At 34.5% G+C, this 21,979-nt stretch overlaps 1 protein-coding gene across 1 annotated transcript in view; it reads left to right on the forward strand.

Annotated features, from left to right (window-relative positions):
- ARHGAP15 (Rho GTPase activating protein 15) overlaps positions 1–21,979 on the forward strand; it is a 620,551-nt gene that overhangs the window by 403,821 nt on the left and 194,751 nt on the right. The window contains exon 11 of the mRNA XM_019735910.2: positions 14,726–14,803. Within this exon, the coding sequence (XP_019591469.1) occupies positions 14,726–14,803 (78 nt within the window). The remainder of the gene's footprint in view (positions 1–14,725; positions 14,804–21,979) is intronic.

Below are 21,979 nucleotides of genomic sequence, written 5' to 3' on the forward strand. Positions count from 1 at the left end.
GAATGGCTCAGTGGGAGAAGTCCCTGAGACTGTTTGCTGCAGTCCTTTTCTGGTTTCCTTTGAAAACCAGACAAGCCTGATTTTCAGAGATCTCCTGATGCCAAGGAAGAAAGATGTGTCGCTTCATACTGTTTCATTCTCTAGAGCAAAGGTCTATATGGATTTACATTAAGTTCAGCTCTTGAACCTCAGTTTAGAATATAGTATTACACTCACCTAAAAATAAAATCATTGCATAAGCTACCCCTGAAGAAAGGTAGATTATTTATTACACTTCTATATGATGGAAATTATTGCAATGATATGAATAATCATGTTTAAGGATAAATTGTGCTTAGTCAAGCTGAACAACCTTCCTTTTCTTCTCTAAGTCTTCAAATGCAGTAAGAACACTCCATTTCCATGTATCTTGGTGCATCTGAAAACAGTAGGCAATCCAGGTGGAGTGAGCATTTGGAAAATAGCAACGACCCTTCTGGATTAGCTTGAAACCCATGGGGTACCTCCACTTCCTCTTTTTCCCCTCACCCATTATTTATTATTCTTGATCTCTTATCCTCCATCTCTTCTTCTCCCACATCCTATACAAGCGAAGTCTTGTTGTATTTATTTGCCTTTTAGCTAACGTCTGCTCTCAGAATAAGATCTAATAGATTAATCCACATTAAAATGTACACGATTAGTGAGGTTTGATGTGGAGGACCCCATGGGATTTAAAGACAAAGGAATACAATTCTAACCGAGGAATTTTAGGCGTAAGTAAAACTGTGTTAAAGGAATATTTTAAGACCGAATTATCTTCCCAAAACATCTGAAAAAATACCATAAATATAGCCTCTATAATTAATGTCAAGACTAACCTTGGAGACTGATGGCATAAAGTCCATATCTTCAAATTGATAGTCTTTCATTTCTACCTGTATAGCACTTCAACTAGAGTGACCGTGTCAACTATACTGACTGATCATGGGTTTTTCTAATGTTATTCTCAAAATACACAACCCACCAGCCCTTAGGGAAAATGTGGAAATTGAGACACTCTTTATTTAAATTCATGCAATGGAAAATATTATTAGGTTGGTGCAAAAGTAATTGCGGTGTTTGCAATTATTTTTAACCTAAACTGCAATTACTTTTGCACCAACCTAATAAATGTATTTGTAACTTGGTTTTTTATCCCTTAGAAAATCAAATATGTAAGTAGACACTCAATAAATATTCTATTAATGAACATCAACATACGTAACACACCTTAGTTTAATATACCTTCTTTCCATGACAACAGGTCAGAAGGAAATGATAGATACTAAATCTCTAATGATAGATACTAATCAAGTGTGTGTGCATGCATACACAAATATTTCAATAAGACCAATAAGACTTTTGACATAGACCCATGTGACAAAAATCATCCAGGAGCAGGAAATCTGGTTTGTATTACATTAGTGCTAGATGAATTTAAATAAGGGAACAATTGGTATTAGAATGCCTTTTCTCTTTTAAGTCAACAAGTAATGTTTTGAGTAATTAGAGTGTGGTCAATTCATTCCTATTGTGTTTCCCCAAAAATAAGACCTAGCTGGACAATCAGCTCTAATGCATCTTTCGGAGCAAAAGTTAATATAAGATCCGGTCTTATTTTACTATAAGACCGGATCTTATATAATGTAATATAATATAATAATATAAAATACCGGGTCTTACAATAATTTTCAGTCCAAAAGACGCATTAGAGCTGATTGTCCAGCTAGGTCTTATTTTAGGGGAAACAGAGTAGATGGTTAACAGCCTTCAAGCAGTCAAGAATGAAGCTGAGAAGATAGGTCTCTCCTACCCCACTTAAAATAAACCTTTGCTTAATCTTTCTAATGTGATGATAGAAATGAAGAAAGCCAACCTCAAGGCCAGCTCTGGGCTTTCTCTATACATTTTTGTGTGTGTGAGTCCTAAAATCAGGAATGACAATGATATAAATTGTCCAGGGATAGCTTGAGCTTCTAATGAGAGAAAATGATTATGTCTTTTTCACTCTATTCCAGAGACGTTACATTTATAGCTCCAAACTTGGGTGTGATTTGTTTAATAATGGAATCACTTGCACAATACTTAAATTTTGAGATTTCTGCTGTGTCGCATGAAGATTTAAATCTGATATCATGGTTATTAAAGTGTCTTTCAGCTAAATTAGAGATGCAAATAGAGCATTCACTAGATTGATGATAATCACCCAACATTTTTCAAATGAACCTATGAAAATATAAACCCACATCAAAATTTTTAAAAATGTCATCTATGGCATAATATTTTGCTAATAAAATAAAAATAAATCATTATTGTCATTTGTCTTCAAGAATACATACACCTATTGTAAAATAGTTGGGAAATTAATAAAATAATAAATAAAACCAGAGTAATTTTTATAATCCCACTATACATAGATAATCAGTCAACATGGCAGTGCATTATATTATATATATAATTATATGCATATGTATGTATGATACAATATCATAATACAATACAATATCCTTATATTACATATATAAATAACATATATTGCTTAACTGTTTCAGGATATAATGTGAAATTGAATATACATCATAATGGTATGTCCTTCTAAAGTTAACTACAAAGCATATATGCCAAACTGAGCATATTGCTCAGATGTACTGCATATGTGAAAATATTTTAAAATGCAGGTGCCATTGCCACTAATACTGAATTTGTGTGCAAGAGCTGCTTTTAGTGCCTCAAAATAATGCTGGTGCTACAGCTCTCTAATATCAGGGCTGTGTATTCTCTGTTCTTTGCTGAATCCCCAGTACATAGCACACTTTTGCTACATAGTAAGTACTTAATTGCTACATACTAAGTACTTAATTGCATAGAGAATTAGAGTTCACCAATACAAGGTCTTTCCATCCAGAATATACTGGAAGTTTTCTGTCCTTCCATTTAACCACAATTTAGTACAGGCCCTTCTGCCCAACAGGGAGGATTATGTACTAGTCCCATCTTTCTAGCAGAAGTACTAACAATACTCATGTGATAGTCTTTCCTGTATTCTCAGAAAGAAAACAATAATCTACTTTGTTTCCTGAAAAAAGGAAGCTCAGTCTTTCAGTCTTATCCACTGTCATGGTCAGGAGCATCGTCTTCTTTAACTAGGAAAACGTCTAATGACACCTGAACATCTCAGTAGTTTGGGAGAGCATCAAAAAGTTAAAAGATCTAACTAGGACTTTGCTGTTGGTTATTATGATCAGTTTTATTTTGCCTTTGTGTCTGGAATTCAACTTACCTAACCCACTTTAGAAACAGCAGCCAGAAAGGGCTCACTCTCACCTGAATGCTCAACAGAGCCAGCCATCAACCCTCCAGGAAGTGGTTAGCCCAAGGGTCTAAATTAGAGGCACCTCCCCAAAGAAGATCAAAAGTTATGCTCCACCAACACAGAGACACTGAGAAATGGTTGAATGTGTTCTAAATTAAACTGCCCTGGTGGTGAGTAGAGATCTGCCAAAATCTTTCAATTAATCACTTTTACCTTCAGGGCAGAGTTAGGCCTGAGAGTATTTCAATAGGTTTTTATTGGAACAGGGTTATTTCAGATATTAAACTATGTTGCACAAAGTAAAAATAATGTTATTTTTAAGTTGCTACTCTTGTTAAATAAATGTTGGCAAGCATTCTTGGGGTCTGTATTGTGTCTGTGTGTTTGTATGTGTGTGGCTTTTCCCTGTGCCATGAACCTCATTCATTTAAAAAAGTGAACAGGAATGAGTTAGGTAGTAAATATATTCATATAATCATTTTCATTAATAATATGTTATAAATAATAGAAGAAAGGTTTTAAGTGTATAATTCTCTTCAATACAATTGAGATATTTTTTCCTACATCTTCAGCAGTAAGTTAATTAGAATCACCTGCATTTCCTTGGGTGGACACCAAATGGATTGCAAACAAAAACAGATTAAAATAGCTGCTGGAGCTCATGGCATACAGATGACAAGATTCACAAAATGGACAACAAGGCATTGAAAATGTTCACTTTTCAAACAATTTTAGAGGAAATTTAGCTCTTGCAACTTCTCTGTAAAAGCTGCTTGTAAGTGTTTTGCTGAAAGGCTAGAATAGCTTTGTTTCTGATCCCTTGATGAGTGAGAGAAATGTTTAAGAAAGATCACTTTACAGAGAGATTCAGGCTGAAATGCGATGACTGTGATTCAAGCCAAGCCAAAAATTACAGTTCAGAATGAAAGGGGAGGTACGTGGTTTGGGAATCCATTTTCCCACATTCCTGAATCTCAATCATCCCAGCCAATGTTTAAAAAAAAAAGTCCAATGGAAAACTATGAGGTCACTTTGTTTAGATATTTTTAAAAATAGGAGTGGAGGGATTGAAAAGAATGAGAGCAATATATGAATTTTAAATCAATATCTATTTCATGTATGATGAGATCAAAGGCTCGACTTTATGTAACTATTATGACTTCATCACAAAAGGAGCCATTTTTCAGTGTTTCTTCTTGGTAAGCCTTTTTTATTCCATGTCCTTAACTTATGAAAGAGTTTGTTGCTAAAATTTTAAAAAGAAAAATGTGTATGTGGGCATAGTCCACAGATTACTCTTCTCTAGGCTCCAAGCTTTTTGTAGGGATGGAATCTTCAGGTTATGCTAGCATGTTTGCTTAAAACTACCAGATGATAATGGCTGACCAAACTTGGCTGTTTATTCTTATTACCCTTATTTATTTTAACACTCTGAACAAGTCACAATGCCAAAAGAATACTTTATTTACATCAGCACGATCACAGCATAACAAAACAATGAAATTCATACATAAAACAAACACAGAGAATGATATGATACACCTCCAACTTCAATATCTTCCAGACACATGAAATTTTCCTTAAAGACAAGATAACGCAATCACTAATAATTAGAATCATTGGCCAATATTTGTCTTCAAGACTAAGATTTTTTAAAAGAAGGAAACATGTAAGAGAATTTATCAAAGACGTATGTCCAAGTACTCTGGTTCCCACTCCCCAGAAATAGTTTCAGTTGATTATCTTTATCTTAGCAAATTAAGGATATTAGGTTTCCTAGTGAAATTTCACAGGCAAACTCAAGGGCTTTTTGAGATGCTTTTTACTTTGAGATATTTCTAGAAAGGATCCTAAGACTGGTATAGTTTTTGAATCATATTTGTCTACCATATTGCAGGCTTCAGACTGTTAGGCCTCAAATTCTTAGCTGAGTTTAGACATATATGTAAGAATCACTGTGTAAGGAACCACATGGGATAACGTCCTTACACTCTCATTTTACCCAGGTATTAAGCAGAGTATACAAATAGTTTTCCTCTGTCTCTCACTAGCGATGTTGGAACTTGTTTTCTTCTTGTTTTTTCCCTTAGTTGCCTATCATTTAGTAATCCGTAAGTGAAAATGCATGATTTTAAAGGCAATTGGCCCAGTAGTCACTGCTAATGGAATATGAGTTGAATTAAGTATGTGGAAATTATATGTAAAAATAAGCCTGGTAGATAAAATAATCGTAACAAATGGAAACTAGGATCTAGCCCTCAGTATTGATGTGAGTTTTCACAAGACTTTTCATGTACTACTATCTACGTTTCTGGACTCTAACAGTATCGATAGATATCTCCAATTATGAGAACGTTAGTGAAATATCATGGCAAGAACTAAGTATAAATATAAGGGGAAAAATTCAACAATGAAGAATGACAGCATACCTTAAGGACAGATGGCTTTTGTGTTCCTAGTAACATTTAAAGAATTCAGTGTGATTCACTTCTACTTATTGAATATTAAGTGTCCAATATCGCACTTAAAGTGAATTGGAGAAATAGGAAACTAATGCAATAAATAGTTTTGCAAAAAATGTTCCAACAATGTAAACTCTATATCTAGTAATTATTAAAAGCAAGATAGCCAGTCCTTTCCCCCATAATCCCCAATTACTCTTATTAGGTCTTTGTAAGGCATGAGCAGTACAATACAGAGTCACTAAGAAATATACCCAGTAATGCACTTAATACTTCAAGGTATTTTGCTCTTTCCCTCTCCTAATTTTATGTTTGCCTTCCCAGGTGCCCAAACTGGACAAAACTGGTTAAGAAGTTAGGACTGGGCTGAACAGCAAATATGAGATACATAGGTAGGTAGGTAGGTAGGTAGGTAGGTAGATGATAGATAGATAGACAGACAGACAGACAGACAGATGATAGATGGTAGATAGATATTTTTAGTTAGGACTCTGAGCGATTTTATTTTCTAATACAACATCTTTAACTACGGTGTATGTGTGGCGGCGGGCGGCGGGGCGGGGGGCGGTGATAATGATTTTAACCACCCAAATGTTCAATGAAAAGTCCTTGAAGAGAAACCCAATCCCTCCTTCGGAACCAATATTCTGTGTATTTGATACCATTTTGTCCTTAGTCCCTTATATCATTTACTTTACTTTGTGCTCTTTCTACTTTAGGATGTTTAATTTAAATACGGAATTTGCCCCTATGTAGAACATTGACTATAAAACAAAACAAAATAATGGCTCGTTTATTGGCATCACAGTTCTAAGCAGTTTTCTCAGCAATAAAAAAAAAAAAAAAGCACCCTTCTCTTAGTGACCTCGTTTCAGTCTAACATTTTCTAGAAAAATTTTAGCAACACATGTTGTTTCCATATCTTATGAGGATAAAACTCTTCTTTTCCATATGAATCTACTATAAACTATCTGGTAGATAAAAAACATTTAATTCGTGAATGAGTAATCAAAATGAACTGTTAGCCAAATGAAACAATCAAACAAAACTAGTGGAGGAAAATTGAAGATAAGTATTTTGATATGATTTTAAAAAGTAAAAGAAAATCTGGTTGCCACAATTGTCTCTATGAAACAAGAAATGGTAGCAGAAATACAAGGATGGTAGCACAAACTATCAAATTTAGATGAAAATTGTGAAGGGCTAGTTAAACAAACTGAAGTGAAAATACAACTATCTCAATAATAAAGGGAACATTGGCAAAAGCATAAATTGCAACAGGAACTTCTGTAACCACAGAAAAGAATAGGAGTGAGAAAATTAGAGGTGTACTAATCTTAGACCCTGTATCAATATATTCTCCCAACATTAGAATTGGAGACACATAATGAGTATTTTAAATGTTTTCAATTTAATACAGATCATTTATATCCCAGGTGCCAATAAAGAAAAAAAATATTACATAGCTGTATCTTCACAATCTAATGAAACTTTTGTTTTCAGCATTAAAATGTCTGCTTTATGAAAAACAACGCAAGCCCTCATTTAAGTAGACAGACTGAGAAAACATGTCTGATTTTCTCCTTCCTCAAAAAATTAAAAATAAAAAAAAAATCTCAATGCAATAATAGAAAAGATATGTTGAAAAAAATATGTAATGATGCTGAAAACAGACAAGGTGCCATCAGCAGACCAGAAATAGAAATTCCAGGAAGAGAGAAAGCAGATGGGATCAAACAAGTGAAGAAATTAGAACAGAAGAAACTTCATTCCCAGACACCACAATTAGGCACAGTACTTTCCAGGGATGTCCTAGAGAACATCAAAATTTAGGATTGACAAATAAAGTAGAAATTAGCAAGAGGATGGTAAAGAAAGCAAATTACTAAATATCAGATCTAATATCTGGGAAAGCTGGGTCCTTCTCTGTATATCCTGCATCCCGGGAAGCACCTGAGGCAACTGCTTGAACCTGAATCAAGCTCTACGAGGACAGAAGAGAGAGTGAAGGAAGGTGGTAGAGAATGGGGTATCTCAGGTCCACTACAACAGACACTAGGTAAGAGAGTTTTAACTGGGAGCAAAATAAAGCATTCCAAATCCAAAATAAAGTCTTCCTTACTTTGGTAACTGAAGAACATCTAGGCTACTATCGACTCACCACCCATTCATTCTACAGGACCCCTCATTCAGCCTGTCCATTTAAGATGGAAGCCAGTTTCCAGAGGGGTGGGGAAAGATGAGAGCAATGTTCAAATACAGAAATAACTCCGACTACTATTTCTTCTAATTAATTTGGTCTTTCATTCATAAGGGTAATCTGATATTTGAACAACATCTGTCTTAAAGAAGTTCTACATGAAAAGAGACAATAGAGGGAAGGATACATTAAGCAAATAAGAAAATATTTTCTGATTGAAAGAGCCTAAATGTAGGTATATCTGAGTGCAATTTTACTTCTACAAGTTTAAAGAGAAAATATTTCTTTTAATCCTGAAAGAAAAAGCAACTCACCTACAAGCATCAAAATCAATTTGATACCAGATTGAACAACAGCAATGTTAGAAGATAATGGAACATTATTTTTCAAAATTAGAAAAGTAAAAGATTATGAAACTCAAATAAATATTCAAATCAGCAATTAATTATGAAGCAAAAGAAAACAGTCATTGAGATGGAAAAAGTAAGAAAAACTTACTAATCACATACTTTCATTTAAAAATAAATAAATAAAAGAACTCTTAAAAATAAATCCAAGAAAGATTAACAGTAAAACACAAGAAAGGAACAGACTAGAGCTTCACTGTCCAATATGGTAGTTATAAGCCACATGTGGTTGTTATTTAAAATTAAATAAAATAAAAATTTAGTTGCTCAGTTGCATTAACCACATTTCAAGTGCTCAGCAGCCAGCCATATGTGGCCAGTGACTACTGGTTTGGATGGTTAATATATAGAACATTTCCATCATCACAGCAGTGTTTAATTTGAAAAAAATAAGGAACCTAGAAAGAGAGAAGAGAACACACTAAACCTTGACTTTTGTGAGATCTCCTTTGTGAAACAAACTTTTAATGTTGAATCCAATTACACGCCTTAAAAAAAAGTGATTAATATTAATCCATAGATAAGTCATAAAATACTTATAAAGAATAAAGTAACTTGTTCTAAACCTTAAGAATAAAAGCAATAATAACATAAAGAATAAAATTGGAAGTGATGAGAAAGAGAAGGAAAGGGAAAGTAAATGTACTAAGTTCCTTATTTTCTAATAGCAAGAAGTAATTTGACACATTAAGAAATAGCAATAGACAAGTGTAATTAATAATAACAAATAGAAATAGGGTATATTGATATGTGGTAGGAACTATCACTAAACTCTTTCTCTTTTCTGATAAGGTGTCAAGAAATACCTTTCAAAGTTAATAAAGTAATAAACAGAAATATGACACATTAACATAAGATGAGTGACAACAAAAAGAACTAAAACAGAACTTTTAACAATGACTGTCTTTGAATAGCAGGATGGAACAATTACTTAGTTTTCATTGTATAATCTTCTGTGTGGTTTGATTTTCATTTTTACCAGAGAAGTACATTGCCTGTACAGGGGGGAAAAAAAAATCTATTTAAAATGATTATTTTAAAGTCATAAGTTTTTATATGGAATAAAAGCATTTCTATTTAACAATCAAAATTGCATCAAACTATTTCCTAACGTAGTCATTCTTGAAGGATAGGCATCTCACAGAAATTAGTAAGAGATAACTCTTGCTAGGTCGACAATAGATACAGCATAAATACCAGCCATTGAGACCGTACAAATGAACCTTAGAGTTTCAAATTATATCCTGCACTCTCATTCATTGAATTTAAAGTGTGTGAACAAGATTCAGTTAGGGAGAGAAGACTGGAAACACTTTAATTTAGAGGAGGAAATTTGGGTCATTGAGAATGGCACGAAACCTCCCCTCATATTCAGTTCTGAACCCAAGCAGGACCTTCAGAAAGACAGAAAGAAAAGTGCAGCAGTCTTTGGGGGCAGTCTGGGTGTTCCTGAGCTCACTGGTCCTTGCCAGTGGGAGAAGCACAAGACCAAAGAATTGCGAGAATGACTGTTCTTGTGGTAGTTCTGGCCTCCTAGGAATTAGGAAGTGCCATAAATCTCAAGAGAGGGACTGTTTGTGCAAAATTCCCAGCCCACGTTTCAGACTCCAGAGGTTCAGATGCATGTTTTTTTTTTTGTTTTTTTTTTTAATGTTCCAGAAAAACAAGCAGGCTTTGGGGGCACACCTCTCAACCAGGCTCAAGCTCCACAGCTCCATGATTGATCCATCATTCGAGCTCCAAGAATGCTACCTAATCCACAGTCTGCAACTATTTTTAACAGGCTCATCTGCATTGTTAAAAGCTGCCCATGTTTTGGCAGATAAGCCGGTCAACTTTGGAAACAGTGCTGGTCTCTTAGATTTCTTTTTGGAAAGTGTCTGAGATTTATGGTGGGAATTACTCATGACAGCTGCATTCTTTCCACTGGGTTTAGACCACCATTTGATCTAATAACTCCTAATTGTGTGTCTATCCTTGTCTAAGCTTCTTCAGAAGAAAAGGGGGAGGGGGAGATTTTTGAAAATCCCTACAGCAATACCTGGTGATTCCTGCCAACGGTAAACACTATTTTGAAACTTAAAAAGGTCAGCTGATGATGAACAAATAAACAACATTTCATTTCGGTGAATGTGGATTTCTTTGGGGAAATTTTCATTGCTGCCGTTAATGTTAGTCTGATTTTTTTAAATGTAAAATGACTTAGTTTCATTGTGTTCCCAAAGTATTTTTAGCCTAACAGGCAAAATTCCTGTCAGCATTCACGGTCGTGATGTTTTCTTGAAAGAAGTACCTCTCAAAGTGATTTTTCTCAAAACATCACCGAAGTACAACATGGATACCTTGAAGACATTGCTCATTTAAAAATCAGAAGAGGTCTAATTATGTTTCCAAAATAAGCAGTTTCCAACCCAGCAAGGATAATGTGGTCATGAAAAGGATGTCCAAATCCACCAATTTACATTGGTTTGGTTTGGCATAACTTTTAAAGTTCTTGGAGCAAAAAGAGGATGGCACGTGAATCATTATAATTTGGGTAATATTCCCAGGACTTTGGGTTTGCCATTCTGTGAACCATTCAGGGGAAAGCTAATCAACTTCAAGACTGTCCCTATATAATTTATAACTGCTAAAATTCACTGATATGTTCCAGATTATTTTTCAAAATGTAATACCCTCCTTTTTAATATGTACTTTGTCATTTTCACTCTATTTATGTAATTTAAAAAGTATGATAGCAGGGGAGCATGAGCCATTCAAAGCAGGAGCCACTAATGTCAGAGATTGTTATCCTTCACAAGATAAATGGTATTGATATCTCTGAATCTAAAGGGCTTGGAAGTTGTGTCAAGTTAGATTCAAATTGCATCCAATATGTTTTGTTTTACTCCCTTCTTACTTTCTGGTTTTTATCTTAAGCCACAAAGCAGTTTCTCTGCTATGACTTAGTTCTACAACCACAGGGGTGGTGACACTGGTCTGAGTTACCCTCCCGTTGCCGTCCCCAGCCCTCCCTCCTTTTATCCCCAAAGAAAATTGGGTTATTAATTTAGGATGAGGCTGCTTTGTTTAAATAGTGTAGTGCTTTTCAATTGCTCATACAGAATGTATCTAACCCATACTGCGTTCAAATGTTTTTCATTACTGAACTTAAAAAAAAAAATCCTCTACTGAAATTTATGAAAGACCAAGGGGGAACTTCTTATGTTGTAACTTTAAATTTCTATAAGAGAAAAAGTTTTTGGTTACTGAGGAATTACATTAATTGAAATTCAGTTTATAACTCTAGACAACATTTGCATTTCAATAACATATAAAATATAATATTAGAAGAGGAAGTATCTAGCTTCAAAATAGAAATGTGCTTGATTTTTATATCTCATATAAAGAGATGTGCATATTAAAGTGAGGTTTAAGTAAAGGCTTTATTCACAATAAAAATGTGTTGAAATTTAAATAATTTCATTTACTGTTGACCTCTGATAAGGTTTCAACTAATTAGGAAAACAAAATTAATTTTAAAAATATAATAGTAAATCTTCTCATTTTTATTGTAATAGATGTTAATTGACATCTCATCTTCAATCATTATTTTAAATAGGGCTAATATGACTGATTCGTTCAAAAAAACCTATTAAGGTTTCTCATTTGGGGAATGTAGAAACCTACATATTCCATTGATGTTTTTATTTTCTAAAATATTCTGTTTTGCAAATTTCTTCAGAGCAACTGATAATACATGGAAAAAAACAGGACCACTTTCTTTGACCAAACTTTGTTTGTATTGGCAAGCAAGATGACATCATTCACCATTTGTGGTTCTATGTGGACATTAACTACTTCCAAATCCCAAACTATCACCAAAGGCCCCAAACTTGCCATCATGAACATTTGCCTGTAGATAATATGGAGCCACTGAAGGTGATTTCAGAGAAGAATTCCAAAATATATTCCTTAATAGCTACATGTTCAGAAAAATTAAGCGTACTCCCAAGAGGGAAAATTTTGAAAGGGATACAATTACTTGAATGCATACATTTTAATCTTTTTAAAATTGATCACATTATTTAAAATTTTATATTTAAAACTAAGTACCAAATGATATCTAATGGCAAAGCTAGAAAGAGATGGTTAATAAATTATAAAGTTCTGTGTATATGGGCATAAATTGAAAATCAACGTGGTGTAATACCAAAACTAGGAATCAAATATTAAAACATTTTTAATTAGGATGACTGTCACATTTAAGTTGTCAAACATACATTGTACTTAAAAGCAAACAAATGGGAGTAACTTTTGGTTAATGGAGCTATTTTGTGCATCAGGAAGAAAGAATATTTGATTTTTATTAATGTCTGTGACTTAGACACTTTCACTTCACACCTCATTTAAATTCCTTACATAGTCATAGTACTCAGGAAGGGACAGAGACCTGGTAATTTATTATTAGATTATTCTAGAACTACAAAACTTACACCAATTAATATACTTACTAATAGCTGTTCCATTTTATTGACGTTATTCCAAGTTACTCTATAGTTTATTACATGGAACAGTAAAAACCATAGTGAGGAAGAATAGATGGCTCCAAGAGCTTTTAGGGCAGAAATTACTCCCGATAACACCATAATAATGGATCCATGTCATTATGCATTTGTTCAAACCCATAGGATGTACACCAAGACTGACTCGTAATGTAAACAGTGGCCTTCGGGTGATGATGTTGTGTCAGTGTAGGTTCACCAGTTGTAATAAATGTACCCTTCTTGTGGAAGATGTTAATGAGGGAGGCTGTGCATTGGGGGGCAGGGGTAGTTGGGAAATCTCCATACCTTCCCCTCAATTTCGCTGTGAACCTAAAACTTCCCTAGAAAATAATGTCTTAAAAAATGAGTGATTATTTTGAATTATGCCATTCATACCAGTGTTGCATGTTATGTTTTTCTACCCTAACCCACTGATGATATATTTTTCACAATGACAGAAACGTTCCTACTAAAGTATGTAAAACCAGACATGGTAAAGCAATAAAGAAGCCCATTTCATGTCAGCAAAGAGCTTTACAAAGCCTTTATTCTTTTACACTATAACAATAAATTCTATTCAATTTATTTAATACTTACGATTATGAATTACAATGTTTAACCATGGTGCTATATGTCCATAGAGAAACTGTTGAAATAGTAACCTCTACATTGGCTGGTAATCTCACCCTGGCCTCTCTGAGGGCATAGTACACATTAAGGAATATACATTCCTGACATTAAAATTATGTAATCAACATTTCTTAGGGAGAATGATAGTGTTTGAATAAGAGTTTCTCTTTTGATTTTCCTGTTTCTTTGTCTTTTTGATAACTTTGTCATGGAAATAACTAGATGTTATCAGTAGATGAGTGGAAAACAAGTGGTTGATTATCTAAAATTACTGCCAGCATAAGTTATTTTCAATTATAGATGACTAATCTGAATTTTCAGATTATTTATAGTTTTAAAATAATCTGAAACTAATTTCACCATTTTCTCAAGGATTCCTTTTTATTTTTTCCTTCCATAATGGAGCACCCCATTACCTGTAATACACTAGAGGTTATCAAACTAGTTATACATCTGAAATAGAATTTTCATTCTGTAGTTTGAAATAATCCTACATGTTATGCTCTAGTGACATTGGAGAAAGAGAATGGAACAAAATGAATAGGATAGGACAGGACAGGACAGGAAAGAACAGAAGAGAAGAGAAGAGAAGAGAAGAGAAGAGAAGAGAAGAGAAGAGAAGAGAAGAGAAGAGAATGGGAGGGAGGGAAGAGAGAGAGAATGAAAAGAGAAGACAGAAAAAGAGAGACACAAGAAGGAAAGGAGAGAAGGAAACTAAGGAAGAAAGGGAAAGATGGAAAGAAGGGAGGAAGGGAAGGAAGACTCCACAAATGGCTTGGGTTATTTTACCTTTCCAAAAAAGGGCAATGATACATGTATACATGTTCTCCTTCCCTGCCACCACACCACGCCCAGTTTAATTCCTATCTTTTTCTTGAGAATGAAGCTTAACTATACTGTGAAGTCCCATGCTACCTCCTGGTCTTTTATGGTTCAACTGGACTCCAATTTGTTGATCATTAACTGTCACTGAGCTTCATGATTAGTCTGTTGAACTTAAAATATTGCAGATCATTTGGTTTAGGACATAGAAATGTGCTTCGTCTGTGAGAAAGAGACATTTGGTGGTGATTTACTACTGTCTTTCTTCCCTATTTATTAATTTTTGTCTTTTACCATCTCAGTTTTCTAATCAGCTAATACAAAGCATGCCCTTTTATTTTCAGGTCTAGATGTTGATGGAATATATCGAGTTAGTGGCAACCTCGCAACAATACAGAAACTAAGATTTATTGTCAACCAAGGTAAGAGATTTCTTCACTTTAGATGTTTTTTCAGTAGTTTCATCTCTACCAGTGTTTCAGATTCTGTGCTGTATGCATTGTGAATATATAATGATAAAAGCTTTAAAGGGAGAAAGAGAAAGTTAAAGAATGTAAACAATTATCACCAGATAAATAAAAGATAGTCAGTTTACATGAAGCTAAATCGAATATAGAGAGGGACCAACTAACACTAATTTACGTGAAATAAATAATGAGTGGAATACAATAAACTGAAAATGGAAAAGAGAAGAATAAATGAAAGAAAAATAACCTAACTTTTAAAAGTGTAACTGGCATGTAACAGACATTTAATACATGTTGATAAATGAAGGAATAGATGAATGATGGAAAATTTAAGAGTCAAGAATCACAGATGTTTGAAGAATGTATAACCAATAAGTAAAAGAATTAAAAATTAGGAAGTACATATATCATTAAAGAATTACAAATTAAAACAAAAACGTGGTACCACTACATAACTATTAGAATGTCTAAAATCTGAAACACTGACAGCACCAAATGCTGACTAGGATGTGGAACAACAGGAACTCTCATTCACTGCTGGTGGAAATATAAAATGGTACAGCCACTTTGGAAGATAGTTTGGCAGTTTCTTATTAAAATAAACAGTTTATTATGTCTGTATGTAGATATTATTTTTGTTTTGTTTCCTTTTCTTTTTTTTATTGTTAGTTTCAGGTATACCAAACAACATAGTGATTAGACATTTATATACTTCACAAAGTGACAGTCCCAATAAGTCTACTATCCATCTGACACTGTATGTAGTTATTACAATGTTATTGATTATACTCCCTATGCTGTACTTTATATCCTGTGACTATTTTATTTAATTAGAGTTGACATTCAATATTATTTTATTTTAGTGTCACGTGTAGAGTGTAGTGGTTAGACATTTATATAATTTATGAAGTGACCCTCCCCCCAGCCATAAGTCTAGTGCCCATCTGACACTATACTTAGTTTTCACAATATTACTGACTACATTCCTCAAACTGTACTTTACATCTAGGTAACTATTTTGTGACTACAAATTTGTACTTTCTAATCCCTTCACCTTTCTCGCCCAGCCCCCCAAATCCCTTCCATCTAGTAACCAACAGTTTGTTCTCTGTATCTATGAGTCTGTTTCTGTTTTGTTTGTCCATTTATTCTGTTCTTTAGATTCCACATGTAAGTAAGATCATACGGTATTTGTCTTTCTCAGTCTGACATGTCTCTTAGCATAATACCCTCTACGTCCATCCATGTTATCGCAAACGGTAAGTTTCATTCTATTTATGGCCCAGTAATAGTCCATTGTATATATGTACCACAATTTCTTTATCCAATCATCTAATAATGGGCATGTTGGTTGTTTCCATATCTTGGCTATTGTGAATGGTGCTGCAGTAAACACAAGGGTGCATATATCTTTTCAAATTGGTGTTTTGGATTTCTTTGGATAAATACCCAGGAGTGGCGTTGCTGGGTCATAAGGTAGTACTACTTTTTTAATTTTTTGAGGACCTCCATACTGTTTTCCATAGGGCTTCACCAATTTGCAATCCCATGAACAATACATGAGGGTTCCCTTTAGTCCACATCCTTGCCAACACTTGTTTATTGGTTTATTGATGATAGCCATTCTGACAGGTGTTAAGTGATATGTCACTGTGGTTTTTATTTGCATTTCTCTGATGATTAGTGATGCTGAGCATCTTTTCATATGTCTAGTGGCCATCTGCATGTCCTCTTCTTTGGAGAAATGTCTATTCATGTCCTCTGCCCATTTTCTTTTTATTAAAGATTTTAATGGGGAAGGGGAACAGGACTTTATTGGGGAACATTCTGTACTTCCATGACTTTTTTCCAAGTTAAGTTGTTGTTCCTTCAATCTTAATTGTGGATGGTGCCATTCAGCTTCACGTTGTTGTCCTTTCAGTCTTAGTTGTGGAGGGCGCAGCTCAGCTCCAGGTCCAGCCACCATTGCTAGTTGCAGGGGGCGCAGCCCACCATCCCTTGCAGGAGTCGAGGAATTGAACTGGTAACCCTGTGGCTGAGAGCAGGTTCTCCAACCAACTGAGCCATCCGGAAGACAGCTCAGATCAAGGTGGCCTGTTTAATCTTAGTTATAGGGGGCAGAGCCCACCATCCCTTGCAGGACTTGAGGAGTTGAACTGGCAACCTTGTGGTTGAGAGCCCACTAGCCCATGTGGGAATTGAACCGGCAGCCTTCAGAGTTAGGAGCACGGATCTCCAACAGCCTGAGCCACCGGGTTGGCCCCTGCCCATTTTTTAATTGAATTATTTGTTTCTTTGGTGTTGAGTTGTATGAGTTTTTATAAATTTTGGATATTGACCCCTTATATGTATCATTGGCAAATATCTTCTGCCATTCAGTAGGATATATTTTCCTTTTGTTGAAGGTTTCTTTGCTGTGCAAAATCTTTTTAGTTTTATGTAGTCCCATTTGTTTATTTTTTTCTTTTGTTTCGTTTGCCTGAGGAGATACATAGGATATAGGATATGTGTGTGTGTGTGTGTGTGTGTGTGTGTGTGTGTGTGTGTTTACTTCCTATATTTTCTTCTAAGAGTTTTATGGTTTCTGGCCTTACATTTAAGTCTTTAATCCATTTTGAGTTTATTCTTTTATATAGAGTAAGAAGGTGATCCTGTTTCATTTTTTTGCATGTATTCAGTTTTACCAGCACCATTTATTGAGTAGATTGACTTTACCCCAATGTATATTCTTGCTTCCTTTGTCATAGATTAAATGATTACATATGCATGTATTTATTTCTGGGTGTTTTATTCTGTTCCATTGATCTATATGTCTGTTTTTAGCCAATAAAATGCTTTTAGATCAGTATGGCCTTGCAATATAGTTTGATATCAGGTAGCGTAATACCTCAAGCTTTGTTCTTCTTTCTCAAGATTGCTGTGGCTATTTAGGGTCTTTTATGATTCCATGTAAGTTTTAAGATTATTCATTCTAGTTCTGTGAAAATGTCATTGGTATATTGATAGGGATCATATTGAATCCACATACAGAGGGTGCCAAAAAAATGTATATACATTTTAAGAAAGGAAAACTGTATTAAAATTGTAATATTCACTATATACCAATAATAAAAGATAAATACAGGTCACATTTGACTTCTGCAATTACAAGAGGTGCTCAAAGTCATTACCATCAGCATCCAGACACTTCTAATTATGGTGAACTACTGCTTAAACAACGTTGATCAAAATGTCCACTTGTATACATAGTTTTTGGCACCCCCTGGTATTGCTTTGGGTAGTATGGACATTTTAACTAAATTAATTCTTTCTATCCATGAGCATGGTGTATGTTTCCATTTATTTGTGTCTTCTTTAATTTCTCTCGTCAATGTCTTATAATTTTCTGAGTACAGGTCTTTCATTTCCTTTGTTAAATTTATTCCAGGCTTTATTTTATTTATTTATTTATTTTGATGTAATTGTAAATGGGATTGTTTTCTTAATTTCTCTTTCTGATTGTTATTGGTGTATAAAAATGCAACTGATTTCTGAATATTAATTTTGTATCCTGCTATTTTCTAATTCATCAGTTCTAATCGTTTGTGTGTGTGTGTGTGTGTGTGTGTGTGTGTGTGTGTGTGTGTGTAATCTTTGGGATTCTCTCTCTATATATATATAGTATCATGTCATCTGCAAATAATCACAGTTTTATTTCTTCTTTTCTAATTTGGATGCCTTTTATTTCTTTTTATTGTCTGATTGCTGTGGCTAGGACTTCTAGTACTATGTTGAATGAAAGTGGAGAAAGTGGACAACCTTGCCTTGTTCCTGATCTTAAGGGGAATGGCTTTAGCTTTTGCCTATTGAGTATGATGTTAGCTGTGGGTTTGTCATATATGGCTTTATTATGTTGAGATATATTTCCTCTGTTCTTATTTTATTGAGTAAATGGATGCTGGATTTTGTCAAACATTTTTTCTCTACCTATTAATACTTACATGACCAAATGATTTTTATTTTTCATTTTGTTTATGGAATGAAGCACATTAATTGATTTGCATATATTGAACCAACTTTGCATACCAGGAATGAATGCCATTTGATCACAGTGTGTGATCGTTTTAACGTACGGCTGAATTAGGTTTGCTAATGTTTGTTGAGGATTTTTGCATCTATTTTCATTAGGAATATTAGTCTACAGTTTTTGTTTTTTGTAATGTCTGTCTTCTTTTGGAATTACGGCGATGGTTTCCTTGTAAACTGAGCTTGGGAGCCTTCCCTCCTCTTAGATTTCTTGGAATAGTTTAAGCATAGGTGCTAATTCTTTTTTGAATGTTTGGCAAAATTCACCTGTGAAGCCATCTGGTCCAGGACTTTGGTTTTTTTGGGAGCTTGTTGATTACTGATTCAATATTGTTAGTAGTAATTGATCAGTTCAGATTTCTGTTTCTTTTTTATTCAGCCTTGAAAAATTATATGCTTTTAGGAATTTGTCCATGTCTTCCAGATTGTCCAATTTGTTAGCTTATAGTTGCTTGCAGTTTTTTCTTATTTTTCTATTTTTTTTATTTTTTATTTTTTATATTTCTGTGGTGTCAGTTGTGATTTCTCCTCTTCTGTTTTTAATTTTATTTATTTGGATCCTCTCTCTCTCTCTCTCTCTCTCCCTTCCTCCCTCCCTCCCTCCCTCCCTCCCTCCCTCCCTCCCTCCCTCCCTCCCTCCTCTCTCTTTCTCATGAGTCTGGTTAAAAGCTTGTCAAGTTGTTTATCTTTTCAAATATCTAGCTATTGTTTTCATTGATCTTTTGTGGGTTTCTTTTTAAACCTCTATTTAATTTATTTCCTCGCTGATCTTTATTATTTCCTTCCTTGTACTCACTTTGGGCTTTGTTTGCTGTTCTTCTTGAAGTTTCTTTAGGTGTAAAATTAAACTGTTTATTTGTGGTTTTTTCTTGTTTCTTGAGGTAGCCTTGTATTGCTATGAATTTCCCTCTTAGGACTGCTTTCTCTGTATTCTATAGATTTTGGGTCACTATGTTTTCATTTTCATTTGTCTCAAGGTATCTTTTGATTTCTTCCTTGACCTTGTTGTTGACCCATTCATTATTTAGTAGCACGTTATTTAGCCTCCAGGTGTTTGTGTGTCTTTTAATTTTTTTCTTGTAATTGATTTCTAGTTTCATACCATTTTGTTCAGAGAAGATGCTTGCTATGACTTCAATCTTCTTAAATTTGTTGAGACTTGTTTTGTGTCCTAACATGTGATCTATCTTGGAAAATGTTCCATATGAACTTGAAAAGAATGTATATTCTGCTGCTTTGGAGTAAAATACTCTAAAAATATTAATTAAATCCATCTGGTCTAGTGTGTTATTTAGGGCCACTGTTTCCTTGTTGATTTTCTGCCTGGAAGATCTGTCCATTGGTGTCAATGGGGTGTTAAAGTCCCCTACTATGATTGTGTTACTGTTGATCTCTACCTTTACATTGGTCAATATTTTATATATTTAGGTGCTCCTATGTTGGGTGCATAGATGTTTACTAGGGCTGTGTCCCCTTGTTGGATTGACCCCTTTATCATTATGTGATGTTATTCTTTGTCTCTTATTATTATCTTTATTTTGAAGTCTGTTTTGTATGATATAAGTATTGCAACCCCAGCATTTTTATCAGTTTCATTTGCGTGAAATATCTTTTTCCATCTCTTTGCTTTCAATGTCTTTCAACCTGAGGTGCATCTCTTGTAGACAGTATATGCATGGGTCTTGTTTTCTTATCCATTCAGCTACTGTATGTCTTTTGATTAGAACATTTAATCCATTTACATTGAATGTGATTATTGACAGATACATAGTTATCGCTATTTTATTCATATTTTTATTCCTCTTTGTTTGTTTTCCCCTTCTTCTTAGAGAAGTTTGTTTTGTGTGTTTTTTTAACATGTCTTGTAATACTGGCTTGGTGTAATGAATTTATTTAGCTTTTTCTTTATCTCTTTATCTCTTCTTCAGTTTTAATGATAACCATGCTGCGTGAATGACTCTTGGTTGTAGGCCCTTACTTTTCATCACCTTGAATATTTCCTGCCACTCTCATCTGGCCTGAAAAGTTTGTGTTGAGATATCAGCTGACAGTTTTATGGGAGTTCCCTTGGAAGAAACTAGTAGTCTTTCTCTTTCTGCTTTTAGGATTCTTTCTTTGTCTTTAAACTTTCCCATTTTAATTATAATGTGTCTTGGTGTGGGCCTGTTTGGGTTTATCTTGTTTGGGACTCTTGGTGCTTCCTGGACTTACATGTTTTTTTTCCTTCAACAGGTGAGGGAAGTTTTCAGTCATTATTTGTTCAAACAGCTTCTAGATACCTACCTTCCTCTCTTCTCCTTCTGTTATCCTATGATGTGAATGTTGTCCCAAAGGTCACTTAAAACCATCTTTGTTTTTTTTCTTTATTCTTTTTACTTTTTGTTGTTCCAATGGAGTGTTTTCTACTACCAATTTTTTAAATTGCTGATTTGATCCTCTGCTTCATCTAATCTGCTGATTCCTTCTAGTGAATTCTTCATTTCAGTTATTGTATTCTTTATTTCTGACTTGTTCTTTTTTATGGTTTCTATGTTCTTCTTTGTGTTTACTTCCCCTTTGTTGAAGGTCTCATTAAGTTCCTTAAGCATTCTTATAACCAGTGTTTTAAACTCTGTTGCTGGTAGGTTGGTGGCTGCCAATTTATTTCGTTCTTTTTCTGGCGTTTTCTCCTGTTATTTTATATGAAACATGTTTCTTTGCTTCCTCATTCTGACTGCCTCTCTGTGTTTGCTTCTATGGTTTAGGTAGATCTTCTATGTATCTCTGTCTTTGCCAGGAGGCCTTATGTAGTATGCATCCTGTGTGATCCAGTGGCACAGTATTCTTGATCACCTGTGGGTGTGTTCCAGGAGTGACCCTTGTGTGTGTTGTGTGTATTCTTTTGTTGAGTTGAGCCTTGATTGTCCTTGATATATCAGTGGTTGGGATTGACTCTCAGGTTGACTGGCTGTGAGGATTGGCTACATCCACAGTGTATGAGCTGCTATGTGGAGGTGATCTCTCAGAGGGGGATTTGCCACAGTGGGATTTTATGCCTATTGAGACCACCCTTTGTGTGTGCCACTT

This window comes from Rhinolophus sinicus, linkage group LG01 (genome assembly GCF_036562045.2).
Source record: "Rhinolophus sinicus isolate RSC01 linkage group LG01, ASM3656204v1, whole genome shotgun sequence".
Taxonomy (NCBI): Eukaryota; Metazoa; Chordata; class Mammalia; order Chiroptera; family Rhinolophidae; genus Rhinolophus; species Rhinolophus sinicus.